Genomic DNA, 18,613 nt, shown 5'->3' on the forward strand with positions numbered 1-18,613 from the left:
TCCAAGATATAGTCAAAATGTCTCCACCAACCATCGGCCAGACCAGAACCCCTTTCGGCCCTTTATGCTACAAGATGGTGTCTTCCATTCAGAAAATATTGTTGGCAGCATTTTGAAAGGAAACAGAAACAGCCGTTCTCCTAGTGAGTTTCACATTGTTACATTTAGGAAGAATGTTGAAGAGTAGTATGTGGAAAATCTGAAGCCATTTTTCTACAAACTCTCAATCAGACTTGGATGGAAAAAAAAATCCTGAAGAATGTACAAACTGAAAACCAATTTTTGTCTGTATAGCATCAACAGCAACGCTTGAGTCAGCTTTGCGTCAAGCCGCCATTTTCATTCAATCAATAGCGTCCCCCTGCACACATTCAGGGACCTGGTCGTGTCTTCAGATGAAATGGATTGTAGGAAAAGAAGCAGAAAGGAAAAGGAAAAAAGTTCCGCCGGACCTCGGGAGCCGGCCGCCTATGTCATGTGCGACCTTTGGCCACACCAGGGCAATAGTGAAGCTGCAGCAGGTGCAAATAAGCTTCAGACAGTCTTACAAGCACTGCTCAGAACTCTCAACTGAGGCACTCAACGTCCAGGACTTGCCATTCGGATCTTGGCGCCTTGTGCTGGTTCCGACCTATTCACACATCGGTCCACTACTGACATCACCTCATAAGCCAACGGGGCACCCCACGCCGACTTTCGGCACAGCATTGTAGGATGGCCACACCAGTGCGGCAACTTGCTGGACACAACCTCGGTGCCATCCGGATCTCGGCGCGTTCGACTCACTGTACCGCAAGAGTGACCGGAACTCAGCTGGACACGCCGTCTTTCGGCGCAGCATTGTAGGATGGCCACACCAGTGCGGCAATTTGCTGGACACCACCTCGGTGCCATCCGGATCTCAGCGCGTTGTGCTGCCTTCGGCCTATTCGCACATCGGTCCGCTACTGACGCCGCCTCACGTGCCAACGGATTTTCTACGCTTTTTGTAGCCCTATGCCGCATAACAGGTCATGTGACTTGTTTATAAAACTTTTCATTGGTTCATTTTACTTTTGGTTTCCTAAAGATGGAAGGCTTGGTCATATGACCTAAAAATAACACTTTTCATTGGTTTAGAACATTTTTTTTTCCCAAACGATGAAAGCCCCACCTTGTTTCTGGATGTTTCAGACTAAAGCTGGCGTCAGCATGAGAGCACCACCATCTCGTAGCTCCGTCGTCGTCATTCCGCGAGCAATCATGGCAGCCGCTCCCCACCGGAAGCCTGCGGGAGTCGGGGGCCCCCAAGACTTTTGTAGAATCTTCACGGCTGAGGGGACGCTTTTCGAGAATGGAGCCCAAGCCCTAGCAGGCAAGCGTCCGAGTTCCAAGGTGTCCCAGGGCCATTTCAGTGGACCAGGCCCAAAACCGAAGAGCCGTCCGCCATTTTAAGAGTCATGTGGCAGCCGCCTATCGCTGCACTGCAAGAGTGGGAGCAACTCAACAACATGGTGAGCGAGACGCTGTAGCCGCAAGAGCGGGCGCAACTCAGCTGGATTGCCGCCACCTGGGGAGGCCCGTTCATGCCGCCTCCCCCACGCCCCCCCCCCCTCCGGGCCGCCCCACGCCAATTTTCGGAGCAGCATTGTAGGATACCAAAACCAGTGCGGCAGTTTACTGGACATCACCTGGGTGCCATCAACATCTCAGCGCGTTCTGCTGCCTTGGAACTATTCGCACAACAGACCGCTACTGACGAGGCCTCCCCCCGCCCCACCCGGGACGCCCCACGCCAATTTTCGGAGCAGCATTGTAGGATACCAAAACCAGTGCGGCACCCAGGCGACATCACCTGGGTGCCGTCCAGAACTCAGCACGTTGTGCTGCCTTGGGACTATTCGCACAAAAGACAGCTTCTGACAATTGTTGCTTTTTTGGGTGAAAAATGTTTAAATATTTTTACAGTTTTTGTTCCGTTCATTATAGTTAAAAGTTAATAAAGTTTTAAAATCTAACTTTGTTGGAGTGCTATATATGTTTAAAAAATCGGGTGAATGGGCCCTTGAATCGGGTTATTGTCATGTGTGGGCTTTGCAAGTGTACTGCTACAAGATCGGACATTTCAAACTCAAATGCACGTTCTTTTTCTTACCTTTCCGAAGCATGGAGCGCAATAGCAGGCAGAGAAAGGGTGATGCACGTGTTGAACACTGCCTGGCCTGGCAAGTTGCTGGCAGTGCCCCCCCCGCCCGCTCCTGAAAGAGGGCACACACACACCGCCGCCCCGAGTACTTCACAAATCTTTAAAAGACCATGCGCTTGTTCATGAGGCTTAAATAGTTTATCACCCCTTCTAGAACCCCTGCATCGACCCTCTGACGTTTCCTGGAAGAATTAGCACGTAACACAATACCAAGCCCTGTCAGCTGAAACCCCCGAGAAATCATGGGGCATATTATCAAGGGGGTTTATTTCCGCTTTTTGGGCTTTAAAAGCCAAAAAAAAAAGAGATAAAATTATCTCCCTATTACCAAGCTGTCGCTAACACCAGTTAGTGACATCTAAAAGGAGATAGCGACCATCTTGGGCCCCGCTTTGCATATCAGTGATATTTATCACTAATGACATGCAAAGTGGGCGTGCCAAGATTTTAGCGACTGGAAACAGTCCCTAACCATCGCTATCTCCTATTACCAACTTTTGGAGATATTCGCGCTAAGCGCAAATATCTCCAAAACCTAACACCTGCCCTGAGCAGTTTTAGCCATGTTATCCAATGGGAAGTGGATAACATGGCTAAGAGCATTTGCTGGATAATGCATGAATATCGCTGACTTTTCAACGATATTCATGCATTGCGGCCGTTTTTTATCGCATTTGCGATAAACCTTGCTAATAGCAAGGTTTATGTGCGATAAAATTCGCCGATGTGCGGCGATAATTTTTGTCTCTAAACAAGTTAGAGACAAAAATTATCGCTAGTTGTTGATAATATGCCCCCGGGTTTTTGCTTGCAGGAATCGGGAGGCGGGAGACTAACACTGAAATCAGTAGTCTCACGCCTGAATCGGGAGGGTTGGCATGTCTGGATACTCTACAGCTGGGGCCATAAACTACATCCGCAGGGCTAGGTGATAGCCTAGGTCCGGCCTGGACAATCGGACACAGAGGAAGAGGAGTGTCAGAGGGTGCGGTAGTGAATAGGGTGAAAGGGAGGTGTCGGGCGGGCACAGGGTGTGATTCTCAGAGAAGAGCAGCGCAGATGGGGGGAAGTATATGGCCCATGCATGAGAGAAAGAGCGGGGGTGACCAGTGCGTGGGGGAGATGCTTGCGAGGGTGGGGAGCCATGCTGAGGATCGGCGGCGTGCAGAGAGTGGCCCTGGTCAAGGCATCTAAAATGGCTGCCGTGCACGACAAAATTGTGGCATTGGACAAAAACGCAAGATGGCGCAGACAATGTTTATCAATAAGGATTCATTTATAACAAAATATTTACTCGCAGTGACAAAATGGTGGTCAACACTTCCTGATTTCCATCGAATCGAACGTTAACAAACGTCACGCAGCAAAAAAAAAAAAAAAAAGCTCACGCACAGAGCAGTTTTTAGCCATGTTATCCAATGGAAGGTGGATAACATGGCTAAGAGCATTTGCTGGATAATTCATGAATATCGCTGACTTTTCAGCGATATTCATGCATTGTGGCCGATGTGCAGCGATAATTTTTGTCTCTAAACAATTAAAACGAAGCACAAAATGGCGAATTCCCGTTTCGCTACCAGTTTGCGGCCCAGTTCGCGGCCCGTGAAGCGCTTCTACCGTGAAAAATCTTTTTTTTTTTATTTTCCCCACGGGACCCTTTAATAACCCCAACAACATTCCTAGGGGGTCAAGAGGGGTATACCTTGCCCCCTTTCAATAAATTCCCCCTTCGTTTTTCACCTCTTCTTCTCTCTCGATCCTACCGAGAGATAAGATGGCGGCCGCTCCGGACTGTTTAGAATGTTGACAGACACCGGAGAGCCAATCAGCTTTCTGCGCGCAAAGTTCCGTTTCGCGAAAAGTAAGCGGACCGGATCGCTGCCCGGAGCGCTGTTACAGATATATATCTTGTTTTGAACGTTAATTTCTCAAAAACTACTGGAGCACATATATTGAGACCTAGCAAAGGCACATCGGGCTAACAGTCCCTACAATTTTGCCAAGTTTCGTGCAAATCCATTCAGCCGTTCGAGCTAAAAGTGAGTCCAACCGCCCTATGGAAATTAACATGGGAAAAACGCGTTTTGGGACCCCCCTTTTTTCTCGGCCCCCCCCTTGAGGAAACCCCCCCAAATTTTCAGGGGCTGCTCAGAAACAAAATGTGCCATTTTCCTGAAAATTTCAGCCGATTCCGTCCACAAACGCCAAAGTTATTAGACATAGAATTTTCAAAAATGCCATAGGGAAAAAATCCTAACTATATATACCTACTGGCGACCGCCAGTAGGTAATATATATATATATATATATATATATATATATATATATATTACCTACTGGCGGTCGCCAGTAGGTATATATAGTTAGGATTTTTTCTCTATGGGATTTTTGAAAATTCTATGTCTAATAACTTTGGCGTTTGTGGACGGAATTGGCTGAAATCTTCAGGAAAATGGAACATTTTGTTTCTGAGCAGCCCCTGAGAATTTGGGGGGGTTTCATCAAGGGGGAGCCGAGAAAAAAGGGGGGTCCCAAAACACGTTTTTCCCATGTTAATTTCCATAGGGCGGTTGGCCTCACTTTTAGCTCGAACGGCTGAATGGATTTGCACGAAACTTGGCAAAATTGTAGGGACTGTTAGCCCGATGTGCCTTTGCTAGGTCTCAATATATGTGCTCCAGTGGATTTTGAGTAATTTAGGTTCAAAAAAAGATATATATCTGGGCGGAGCCTAACCACACATCTGATCTGATTGGCTGTCAGCACTTCATCCAAGAAGTGTTGGCAGCCATCTTGGGACCAATATACATGATAGCACCTCATTAAAAAGCATTGTAGTTAATAGAGGGTTTTAGGACTTTAGTTACATTATAAATCATTTGTTGATGGTACCATACTCGTTTTAGGAATTGTGGTGGGTTCTAAGGTGATTTTACCATGTGAAAAAACCTTCTGCTGTGATATCATGAATATTGTTTGAAAGAAAACTAATATCTCATGATTTTCCCACAGTGGTTTGGAAGGGGATCTATAAGCTAAACTGAAAGCATATTTTCTGTAAATTCACATTATCTTTCTCAGTCATGTGAAAATGAAGTCTGACATTCTCAGTAAAACATGTACATCCAACAAGGACAGAGACTGTCAGTTGATTCCTTTGTGTTCTACTGCAGCCTCCTAGAGTGTTCTAAAGAACAACTAGAGCGCTAACAGGCACACCTGAAGCCATCTTGATTGGAATAAAGTGGTAACTCTTAAAACATTTAATTTAAAAAGAAACAACATGAGGGGGTATATTTTGCCATAGAAAGTATGATTAGTGCTGCAGAATGAAAAATTAGGGCACATTTTGAGTGACTTCTCAAATCCTTTTCTATTTCATTAAAACATTCTGACATGCAGTCTCCCAAAATGGCCACCAGAGACAAAAGAGCCCAAATGTAGCCCAAATATCACCCAGATGTATCCCAAGTATAGCCCAATGACAGAATGTCCCAGAGTGTTCTAAAGAACAACTAGAGCGCTAACAGTCCTACTTATTACAAAGGTATGGCACACCTGAAGCCATCTTGATTGGAATAAAGTGGTAACTCTTAAAACATTTAATTTAAAAAGAAACAACATGAGGGGGTATATTTTGCCATAGAAAGTATGATTAGTGCTGCAGAATGAAAAATTAGGGCACATTTTGAGTGACTTCTCAAATCCTTTTCTATTTCATTAAAACATTCTGACATGCAGTCTCCCAAAATGGCCACCAGAGACAAAAGAGCCCAAATGTAGCCCAAATATCACCCAGATGTAGCCCAAGTATAGCCCAATGACAGAATGTCCCAGAGTGTTCTAAAGAACAACTAGAGCGCTAACAGTCCTACTTATTACAAAGGTATAGCACACCTGGAGCCATCGTGATGGGAATAAAGTGGTAACTCTTAAAACATTTAGGGGCAGATTTATGTTGTGTATGCGCCACGTTTGCGTCACGCAACTGTGACGTAAACGTGGCGCATCCTTACGACCGATTTACAACGTGACGCATCTAGGCAGATGCGTCACGTTGTAAAGCCCTGCGCCGCTGGTGGGCGTTCCGGCGCAGGGTGGGCGTTCCGGGGCAGGTGCGCCTCGCAAAAGTGGCTGAGTGAAATCTATAAGATTTCACTCAGTCACTTTTAGCCCAATGCTGCGTCAAAACCCTGCGCCTGCTTGAAGCAGGCGTAAGGCTTGACGCAGCATTGGTCAGATAGGGAACCCCCGAGCCTTGCTGGAGCTGCGTCGCGCTTGCGACACAACTCCAGCAATGCGTCACTTTTACGGCACAGATGCGTGACGCATCTGTGCCGTTTTTGCCCCATGGTGCGCCGCATCATAAATGCGGCGCACCATGGGTGGCGCAGCTGTGGCGCACCGTGGCGCATGTTAACTGGCGCATCCCTCGGGATGCGCCAGTTAACATAAATCTGCCCCTTAATTTAAAAAGGAACAAAATGAGGGGTATATTATGCAATAGAAGGTATTATTAGTGCTGCAGAAAGAAAAATTAGGGCACATTTTGAGTGACTTTTCAAATCAACAATATACAGAGTATTTGGAGGGTCCGAGGGGAAATTGTTTATAGACAGAGAAAGTACCTAGTCCCCCAACTTGTATAGCGAAAAAACACAGGAGGTACTCTAAGTCTGGGTGAGAGGAAGGGACCCAAAAGGTGTCCAAAGATGCATGCAGATCACACAGTTGATCTAACAGGAAGACACTATTATGTCAAAGGAATGAAAAAGAGAAGATACAAAGTCTTTGAGACTGAAAAACAGTACCCATCAGCCCACTCAAAAGCGGAGTATCGTCATCTGGGTAGTGGAAGAGAAGGTGTCCTTTAGGCTTGTCCTCAGCCGGAGTCTAAGGTTGCCTGATCATGGACCCTTTGGTCGAAACATCCAACCCTGACTTTTCAAATCCTCTTCTATTTCATTAAAAAATTCTGACATGCAGTCTCCCAAAATGGCCACCAGAGACAAAAGAGCCCAAATGTAGCCCAAATATCACCCAGATGTAGCCCAAGTATAGCCCAATGACAGAATGTCCCAGAGTGTTCTAAAGAACAACTAGAGAGCTAACAGTCCTACTTAATACAAAGGTATGGCACACCTGAAGCCATCTTGATTGGAATAAAGTGGTAACTCCTAAAACATTTAATTTAAAAAGGAACAAAATGAGGGGGTATATTTTGCCATATGAATTATGATTAGTGCTGCAGAAAGAAAAATTAGGGCACATTTTGAGTGACTTCTCAAACCCTCTTCAATTTCATTAAAAAATTCTGACATACAGTCTCCCAAGATGGCCACCAGAGACAAAAGAGCCTAAATGTAGCCCAAATATCACCCAGATGTACCCCAAGTATAGCCCAATGACAGAATGTCCCAGAGTGTTCTAAAGAACAACTAGAGCGCTAACAGTCTTACTTATGACAAAAGTATGGCACACCAGAAGCCATCTTGATTGGAATGAAGTGGTAAGTCTGAAAACACTCAATTTAAAAAGGAACAACATGAGGGGGTTAATTTTGCCATAGAAAGTATGATTAGTGCTTCAGAAAGAAAAATTAGGGATCATTTTGAGTGACTTCTCAAATCCTCTTCTATTTCATTAAAAAAATTCTGACATGCAGACTGAAACATGCACTTTGAATACCAGCAGCAGACGTCCCTGGTGAGCAGTAGCTTTACTACAGTGATCTAATGTGCAACTAGAGTGCTAACATTCAGAATTTATGGCAAATGTGTGACACATCTGAATGCCTTCTTGATGGAACCAAAGTAAACAAGCATTGAAAATGCAATAGATCTCGCCCTCGTTTAAGTTAAAGCCATTCTGTTTGTAATGAGGTGGCTTTTTAGCTTTGCTTTTATTAGTGTTTTTTCAACTTTCATGTAAATAACATGCATCTGTATGCATATAAGTATGTGTATGCATGCATTTATGTTTGTATTTATATAGATATACAGATGATATATGTTTATATATGTATGTATATATATATATTCACTGAAAAAACCATATTTTATAGACCATATATAGTTAGGAATTAGCATTTAAAAAAACTTGAAAATTCACTGAAAAAACCATAGGTTATAGACCATATATAGTTAGGAATTAGCATTTACAAAACCTTGAAAATTCACTGAAAAAACCATAGGTTATAGACCATATATAGTTAGGAATTCGCATTTACAAAACCTTATTTTACTCACACAAAACCATTGAAATTCCATATATAGTTAGTTGCACTAACTATATATCGCGCACCCGCAATCCACTGCTGATGATGTCACATATTACATCATTCATGACATGGTCAGTGACATCACTGATGACATCACTGATGACAACATCCAGTGACTGTATGTTTCTGTAAAGTTAAAATATGTCTTACATATTGAAGAATGAGTGGATGTATAAGTGTCTGGATGAAGGATTTAGTAGGTGCATGACTGACTGTATGAGTGAGTGATTAAATGTGTCTCACTGAGTGCATGGGTTAGTGACTAAACTGTCTTGATTTGTGCATCATTATGTCTGTTGTTCTGTAAACTGTTGCATGTGTTGATAAGTAGCTATATGAGTAACTATATGGGTTATTGATTGGTTGCCCAAGTATTTGTATGGGAGACTGAGTGTGTGTGTGGGTGGCTGGGAGGTGTATGACTCTGTGCATAGATGTGTGAGCAGTTGATTCACTAGATGTATGGTTTCAAAAGTGCATGTGGAAACAGCTGTATGGGCGGTTGACTGTGTGCATGAGTGTATTGGTGAGTGAATGGATATCTCAGTGCTACATGTCAAAGTAAGTACATATGTAAAACACAGTACATGTGAGAGTTGACATATATAAATAACTGTGCATAAGAGCCAGTGAATGTGTGAGTGGCTGTATGGATCATTGTGAACTTGTATCAGGGATTGTATAAGAGAGTAAATATGTGTTAGTATATGTTTGAATAAGTAAAGTTTGTATAACTGTATAGTTGAGGAAATGGAGGTGTGTTTGATTCTTTGCATGACTGACTAGGTGTGTGAGTAACTCCATGGATGAGTGACAGTCTGTGAGTGTCTGTTTACACTGACTGTATCTAAGGTTATATTAGAGTCTGAAGAGGTTCATCGTATTATCACATGAATGATATCATCAGTGATGTGATCAGTAATGTCAAATGAGATGTCATCAGTGATGTCATCAGTGATGTCATTTGAGATGTCATCAGTGATGTCATCAGTGATGTCATCAGTGATGTCACTGACCATGTCATGAATGATGTAATATGTGACATCATCAGCAGTGGATTGCGGGTGCGCGATATATAGTTAGTGCAACTAACTATATATGGAATTTCAATGGTTTTGTGTGAGTAAAATAAGGTTTTGTAAATGCGAATTCCTAACTATATATGGTCTATAACCTATGGTTTTTTCAGTGAATATATATATATATATATATATATATATACATTAACTAGCAATTCAAAAAATACACCACACTCTTCTCGGATGATTAAAGCAGTTTAATCCAACTCAGAAAAACTTCCTTCACCTACGCGTTTCGAACAATAAATGTTCCTGATCACGGTAGTAACAAGTCCGTTTTTACTTTCTGTTATTTATACCCTCCTTCCCACTTTGACAATTAAGGGGGGGGGTAGTTTGTACTAGGCTCAGTTAAAACTATTTATCATTTTCCTTACATATTTTCAAGCCACAAGTTTGTATTTGCTTGACATTATAATAAAAAAGTCTGATTTAGGCTTTTTAGGTGGTAGTGGGCTGAGTGCCCTATTTGTTAAAGGAATTAGTTTAAATTCCTCCAAAATATATATAAGCATGTATATATGTGATAGCTTAGTGCTTGTCACTAATGTCTTTCTGTGGCTTGTGTCTTAGTAAAGGAAAATGATAAAGATACACACAATTCAAATTTCAGGCAGTCATTACGATAGACATTGATATTACATAATATAGCTCAATTTTGACCCTTGATTCAATATAAATTCAGTCCAAAATGTATTCCGAGGAGCAGGCAAATATGCATAGTCAAATTTCTCCGAATCATTATGGAAACGGAATGGCAACCCACATATCTACTAGCCACAATTGATGTGGTATCACTCTATACATCTATCGAACACCAACTGGGCCTAGAAGCAGTCGCATATTTTCTCAAACAACGACCAATTGGGGAACTTAATCATACAGCAATGCTTTTGGACATGATAAAGACATGTCTAACTAACAATGTGTTCCTCTTCAACAACGGAGTATACTCTCGTGGAACTTCTATGGGAGTTTCCTTCTCTCCAAGCTATGCTAATCTCACCATGGGATGGTGGGAGAAATACATAGCTTGGAGAGAAGAAAACGATCCATACACCACTAAAGGGGTCTTATGGCTGAGATTTATCGACAATCTCTTCCTTTTATGGAAGGGTACAAAGGAAGAATTGCTCCAGTACATAGTGATCTTAAATACCAACAATGTGGGATTACAATTTACATTTAACATCCAAGACAAGGAAATTGACTTTCTTGACACCAAGGTATACATAAAAGAAAATAAAATACATACGACCCTCTTTCGAAAGAAGACCTCCACCAATAGCATACTCCATGGGACTAGTTTCCACCCTGTATCATTAAAGCAGAATGTACCCTATGGGGAATTTTTACATATGAAACGTAACTGTTCAGAACCAGCGGAAATGGAAGAAAAATGTGTAGAAACAACACAAAGGTCCATACAGAGAGGATACAGTATTAAAACCATCAAACGTGGAGAACAAAGAGCAAGAAAAAAGACAAGAACTGAATTTTTGATTGAAAGAAAGAAAGAAACAATAAAAGAAACGGAGGAAAAAACACGTCTCATTCTGACATACTCCAAGGAAAGTGCACAAATCAGAAAAATAGTCACTAAATACTGGAGTGTGATAAAAAAGGATCCTGATATTGGTAACATGATTGGGGATGCACCTCTAATTTCGTTCAGAAAGGCACCATCTCTTGGAGATACTCTAGTCAATAGCCACTTCATAGACATAAAAGAAGAATCATGGTTACAGAAAAGACAAAAAGGCTTCACAAAATGCATATCATGCAAGGCATGTGAGATCGGGAAGAATCTGAAATCTCTGAATGATCCCAAAGGACTACCATTTGAAATCAAGAACAAAATAACCTGTGAATCTTATTATGTTGTCTACTTACTAGAATGTGACTGTGGCAAACGGTATATTGGATCCACTATATGTGCTCTCAAAAAACGGATGTTGGAGCACATCAGAGCGATACAAAACAAAGATCAAACATATGCTATGGCCAAACATCTGATGACTCACAAAAACAAAACTTGGCAAATGTTAGATATCCAGGAATCGCAATGGTGCCAGAAAATGAGAGAGGAGGAAATCGTTTACAAATACTAAGACGCTTGGAATCAAAATTGATAATAAGATTCAAAACCAAGGTCCCGATCGGTCTGAACGGGGACGAAGAACTGTGTGTACATTTATAAGGAGACTATAATACCTAAATGAAAGACATTGTAAATATAAATCTTGATTATGCCTTCCCATCATATCTCTTGTTTACAACACACTCTAGTGTTATAATCCACAATGTGCCAAGATGGGAGAAAGTACAAAATCGCCAAAATTGACAATGAATTGCATATGAAATATTTGAAATATGACAATAGGACTTTTTTGCTTTGACTATGTATATTTGCCTGCTCCTCGGAATACATTTTGGACTGAATTTATATTGAATCAAGGGTCAAAATTGAGCTATAATATGTAATATCAATGTCTATCGTAATGACTGCCTGAAATTTGAATTGTGTATATCTTTATCAATTTCCTTTTGCTAAGACACAAGCCACAGAAAGACATTAGTGACAAGCACTAAGCTATCACATATATACATGCTTATATATATTTTGGAGGAATTTAAACTAATTCCATTAACAAATAGGGCACTCAGCCCGCTACCACCTAAAAAGCCTAAATCAGACTTTTTCATTATAATGTCAAGCAAATACAAACTTGTGGCTTGAAAATATGTAAGGAAAATGATAAATGGTTTTAACTGAGCCTAGTACAAACTACCCCCCCACAATGCATCCTAATTGTCAAAGTGGGAAGGAGGGTATAAATAACAGAAAGTAAAAACAGACTTGTAACTACCGTGATCAGGAACATTTATTGTTCGAAACGCGTAGGTGAAGGAAGTTTTTCTGAGCTGGATTAAACTGCTTTAATCATCCGAGAAGAGAGCGGTGTATTTTTTGAATTGCTACTTAATAAACCACGAGTCTTGTCCTTGACTCGTCGCCTGCACCAGCTGACTGGCCGCTCCTCCTCTACCAAAGGACGTTTGCTTTTGATATATATATATATATATATATATATATTCCAGGAACTCCGTCTTAATATCCACTGCTGCCAGGACAAAAAAAAACGAGCCGGACCCATTCAGGTAGATTTGCTGAATTCTTTTATTTAGTGCATCCCTCTGTCCGCCGTATATATATATATATATATATATATATATATAGATATATATATATATATCTATATATATATATATATATATATATATAAATATATATATATATATATATTACCTACTGGCGGTCGCCAGTAGGTAGTTATAGTTAGGATAATTTTCAATGTTAAATCTCAACATTCTATTTTGAATAACTTTGGCGCCGGTTGACGAATCTGCCTGAAATTTTCAGGAAAATGGTCTCATGGCGGTCCGGTCCTTCCCTGAAAGTTTGGGGGGGATTCGTCAAGCGGGGGCCGAGATAAAAGGGGGGTCCCAAAACGCGTTTTCCCCATGTTAATTTCCATAGGGCGGTCGATTTCACTTTTAGCCCGAACGGCTGAATGGATTTCCACCAAACTTGGCAAAATTGTAGGGACTGGTAGCCCGATGTGCCTTTGCTATGTCTCAAGATATGTGCTCCAGTGGATTTTGAGTAATTAAGGTTCAAAAAAATATATATATCTATAGCAGCGCTCCGGTAAGCGCACCGGTACGCGCACCGGGCGCGTCACGCGACTTGCGCGGAGAAAGCTGATTGGCTCTGGGGTGTCTGTAAACATTCTAAACAGTCCGGAGCGGCCGCCATCTTGTGTCTCGGTAGGATCGAGACACAAGAGGTGGCCAAAACAAAGGGGGAAATGACCATAAGGGGGCAGAGTAGACCCCCCTTGACCCCCTAGGTTTGATGTGGGGGCCATAAAAGGGCCCCACGGGGCAAAAAAAAAATAAAAAAAAATTTTGATTTTCGCGGGGTGAGCGCCCGGTACGCGCACCGGGCGCGTCACGCGACTTGCGCGGAGAAAGCTGATTGGCTCTGGGGGGTCTGTAAACATTCTAAACAGTCCGGAGCGGCCGCCATCTTGTGTCTCGGTAGGATCGAGACACAAGAGGTGGCCAAAACAAAGGGGGAAATGACCATAAGGGGGCAGAGTAGACCCCCCTTGACCCCCTAGGTTTGATGTGGGGGCCATAAAAGGGCCCCACGGGGCAAAAAAAAAATAAATTTTTTTTTTGATTTTCGCGGGGTGAGCGCCCGGTACGCGCACCGGTAAGCGTACCGGGGAGTGTACCATGGGGAAAAAGAATGACAGTTTTAAAAGTAGCTGATTAGAAAAAAAAATGTTTAGTTGTTTTTTTTATATATACACATACATATATATAAATGCATATGCACATATATATATGCATATATGTCTATATGTGTGCGTGTAGAGAGAGGTAGAGAGGTAGAGGTGTAGAGGTAGAGAGGTAGAGAGGTAGAGAGTAGAGAGTGAGTAATAGAGAGTAGAGAGTGAGTAGTAGAGAGTAGTAGAGAGCAGTAGAGAGAGTAGCAGAGTGAGTAGTAGAGAGTAGTAGAGTGAATAGTAGAGTGAGTAGTAGAGAGTAGTAGAGAGTGAGTAGTAGAGACTGAGTAGTAGAGAGTAGTAGAGAGTAAGTAGTAGAGTGAGTAGTAGAGAGCAGTAGAGAGTGAGTAGTAGAGAGTGGGAGAGAGTAAGTAGTAGAGAGTAGTGGAGAATATTCCAAAGTTTGGCACAGCACCACTTTCACAATGAGTCCAATCAAATCATATCACTTAGAGTACTTATTGAAGCGCTGAATCTTGGTGTATATTCAAATGCTTTTATTTTCCTTAAGTTTATGTACCACAGCCAGCCGAAACGTTTCGTTCTGTACAACAGAACTTCTTCAGGGCGTTCTTATTTCCTTCAAGTTATGTCGGTATCCCGTTGTCATATAACTAGATATTTCTTCCAAATGTTAGACGAGACATAAGTATATTCTTATTAAAAGTGACTAGGTATCAATTTTACCCACACAATTCGGGCAGACTTGAGTAATTTATAGCATCCTCAAAGTCAGTCTTTCAAAAATTCCAAAGTATAGGACATGATAATCCAAATCCAAAAGTTTCTCAAGAAAAGTCATTTACAATCGTTCGGAATATCGGTGTTTGGGCAGATATGATCCAGGGACCCCCAGTATGCAAGGGGAATTAGTCCCCCCTCTGCAAAGGCGCCAGTGGCCTGCATTGCAGAGAGGTGTAACAAGGGTGTGGCCTCATTACACTTCTCTGCAATGCAGCTCCCTCGTGCATACTGGAGGCTCCTGGTGGACTAGTTGACCCCAGGGACCCCCAGAATGCAAGGGGAATTAGTTCCCCCTCTGCAAACGCGGCAGTGGGCTGCGTTGCAGAGAGGTGTAACAAGGGGCATAGTCTCATTACACCTCTGCAATGCAGCCCCAGGCGCATACTGGAGGTTCCAGGTGGGCTAATAGGCCCCCAGGGGCCCCCAGTATGCAAGGGGAATTAGTTTCCCCTCTTCAAACATGCACGGGGGCTGCGTTGCAGAGAGGTGTAAAAAGGGTTGTGGCTTCATTACACCTCTCTGCAATGCAGTCCCCTGGCGCATACTGGAGATTCCTGGTGGGCTTTCAGGTCTTATATAGTTAGGAGTTAGCATTAAAAAAACCTTTGAAATTCACTGAAAAAACCACAGGTTTCACACCAGTTATAGTTAGGAATTAGCATTTAAAAAACCTTTGAAATTCACTGAAAAAACCATAGGTTTCACACCAGTTATAGTTAGGAATTAGCATTTAAAAAACCTATTAAATTCACTGACAAAACCAGTTATAGTTAGCTGGAAATTTTACTGATATAAAACCAATGAAATTCCACGTTATAGTTAGTTGGACTCACTATAACTTGCGCGTGCAATGCACTGCTGATGACGTCACATATTACATCACTCATGACATGGTCAGTGACATCACTCATGACATCACTGATGACACCATCCTTGTGACATAGTGACAGACCTCCTTTCACTGTAATGTAACCCTTGAAACACATATTCAAAAATAGAAACTGAAATTTAAAAAAAAATGGAGATACCCATATCAGTTACAACAAGCAATTCAGTAATTCCACCATCTATATGCACATCCAGTCATTCACCAACAGTTCTATATAGTCACTCATACATATACTCACTTATCATATGAAGTGATACACCTATACATCCTGTTACACACCGACAGTCATCCAAAAGTTACTCACACACATACTCACACGTGCAAATAAACTATTGAACATCCATTTATTTGAATATAGAGTTATACACACACTTCCACCTTACTTGTATTGAAAAATACACATATTTATTCTCTTAAACAATCACTTATAGAAACACATACTTATTTAAACAGGAACTCTTACAATCTCTTACTCTCACATATACTCACTTATATACATCAATATTCACATATACTAGATTAAAACATATGTAGTTACTGATAAAGACACTAGTGAGACAGTCATTCACTCACTAACATACACATATACACACTCATCCATCTATACAGTCCTGCACATATGCTGTCTTCAAAACACATACAAACAGCGAGTCAGTCACTCATGCATCTATGTGCTAAGTAATACCCCCACCAAACCATATAGACACTCATACTGATACTAAGAGAAACATCTAATAACCCATATACATACGCATGTAGCTACTTACCAACACATGTAGCCACTTATAAACAAAGTGAAACAATAATATATATATTTAAATATTTAAACATTACTCACTAATATTTATTTTTCAGAAAGACACATATTCACTGGATGGTGTCATCAGTGATGTCATGAGTGATGTCACTGACCATGTCATGAGTGATGTAATATGTGACGTCATCAGCAGTGCATTGCACGCGCAAGTTATAGTGAGTCCAACTAACTATAACGTGGAATTTCATTGGTTTTATATCAGTAAAATTTCCAGCTAACTATAACTGGTTTTGTCAGTGAATTTAATAGGTTTTTTAAATGCTAATTCCTAACTATAACTGGTGTGAAACCTATGGTTTTTTCAGTGAATTTCAAAGGTTTTTTAAATGCTAATTCCTAACTATAACTGGTGTGAAACCTGTGGTTTTTTCAGTGAATATATATATATATAGAGTCAAAGTCAGAGTCAAAAATACTTTATTCGATTATTTTAAAATCATAAAAGTATACTACACATACAAATACACAAATATACACAAATCATCAATACAATTGAATTATAAAGCGATTCAATTCATTAATGGGCAATGCTGGGGTGTAATAAAAACAGTTAAGTAGAAAACAATTAAAAACATTACAAGACTTCATGTATCCTAAATCTGTCATATGTATGAAAGTTACCTATAATTTCATTTTACCGGGTTGCCTAATTCCAAAATTCGGCTACTCTTGTCGAAATAGAGTTATACTAGCCCTGTATACATTCCGTCATTGGGGTTCTCAGCAGTCTATTCCGTTTAGCACGTATAGACGTTACCAAAAAGTTTGCAACCCCAAACATCACTATAGGGGACACCATAAGTTGTAAAAACATCAATGCAGGTTTCACCTATATATAATGTGACCTTGAAACATCCTCAGACCTTTTTCTTCCAAAATAGTGTGTGTAGCATTTCACTTTTGTTCTTTTCTTCATTTGCAGATATTCTTGAAACACCAACTCAGGAAAACCGCATTCGAAGACACATTAAAGGAGAAAATCAAACTTTTGCATCTGAGTTCACCCTTGTGGGTTTCTATGATTTTCCACATCTCATAGTTCCACTTTTTCTGGCCCTTTTGCTGATTTACTTCCTGGTACTTGTGGGGAACCTTCTTATCATGGTGATTGTCTGTTCCAACACACAATTGCACACACCAATGTATTTTTTCCTTACAAACTTAGCCTTTCTTGACATCAGTTACACAACAATGATTTTTCCAAATATGCTGGCTCACTTCTTTATGGAGGTAACACACATTTCTCTGAGTGGATGCTTTCTGCAGATGTTCCTTTTCAGTTATATGATGTCTACGGAATTCTTCCTTCTTACAGCCATGGCTTATGATCGATATGTGGCCATTTGCAAACCTTTACGGTACGTGACCACCATGAATGATGTAGTATGCATGAAGCTGGCTGCTGTTTGTTGGCTATTTAGTTTTATAAACCCAATACCACATATTTTATTAACATCTAAGCTCTCATTCTGTGGGTCTCACTCAATCAACCACTTCTTCTGTGATGTGGCAGCTGTAATGAAGCTTTCATGTAGCAGCACCAGTGCTGTTGAGTTAGCAATCTACGTTGAGGGTACTCTAGTTGCACTTACACCTTTTGCTTTTACTATTGCATCTTACATCAACATCATCTCAACAATCCTGAAAATCCAATCTACAGAGGGGAGGCGCAAGGCCTTTTCCACCTGTGCCTCCCACCTCACTGTTCTTATATTATTCTATGGAGTTATCTGTTCTACACACATGAGACCAGCATCAACAGCCTCAGTAAAATACAACAAAGTATACTCTTTGTTATATGTTACCATACCTCCACTATGTAATCCCATTATATACTGCCTGAAAAACAGAGAGTTTAAAAACACCCTGAGGATGACAAAGAATACAAAATAGTATTTAAGATGACAGTTTTCTTTATATTTCAAATAATGTTTTGCAGGAATGCATTTATTTATAACTGAGGGCGTATCCCAGAATTTGGCAGATTCTAGCATTGATGTTTCTGGTACGATTTCCACCTTTTCAACTTTTCTCCAAAAATTGATATTATGTTTTTAGAAATCAGAGAGTTTCTAGGGTTCACCCTTTTGAATGTAGCTCAGAGCAGTCATAGGTGGATTTAATATTTGCTGTGATGCAAGAAAAGAACCTGCCGACTTTTTGGCAGGTTGAGCTGTTGGGTACCCTCCCCTCATTTTGAACTTCTATTTAAAATCATACACCAAATTTAGGAAACATAACTCTATCAAACCTGTTATATG

General features: G+C 41.1%; 1 protein-coding gene across 1 annotated transcript in view; it reads left to right on the forward strand.

Moving 5' to 3' along the window:
* The window catches only part of LOC147669127 (olfactory receptor 5V1-like), a 61,801-nt gene extending 43,556 nt beyond the window's left edge, over positions 1–18,245 (forward strand). The window contains exon 2 of the mRNA XM_086948206.1: positions 17,275–18,245. Within this exon, the coding sequence (XP_086804332.1) occupies positions 17,275–18,245 (971 nt within the window). The remainder of the gene's footprint in view (positions 1–17,274) is intronic.
* Positions 18,246–18,613: the final 368 nt, after the last annotated feature.

This window comes from Lissotriton vulgaris, unplaced genomic scaffold, assembly GCF_964263255.1.
Source record: "Lissotriton vulgaris unplaced genomic scaffold, aLisVul1.2 SCAFFOLD_895, whole genome shotgun sequence".
Taxonomy (NCBI): Eukaryota; Metazoa; Chordata; class Amphibia; order Caudata; family Salamandridae; genus Lissotriton; species Lissotriton vulgaris.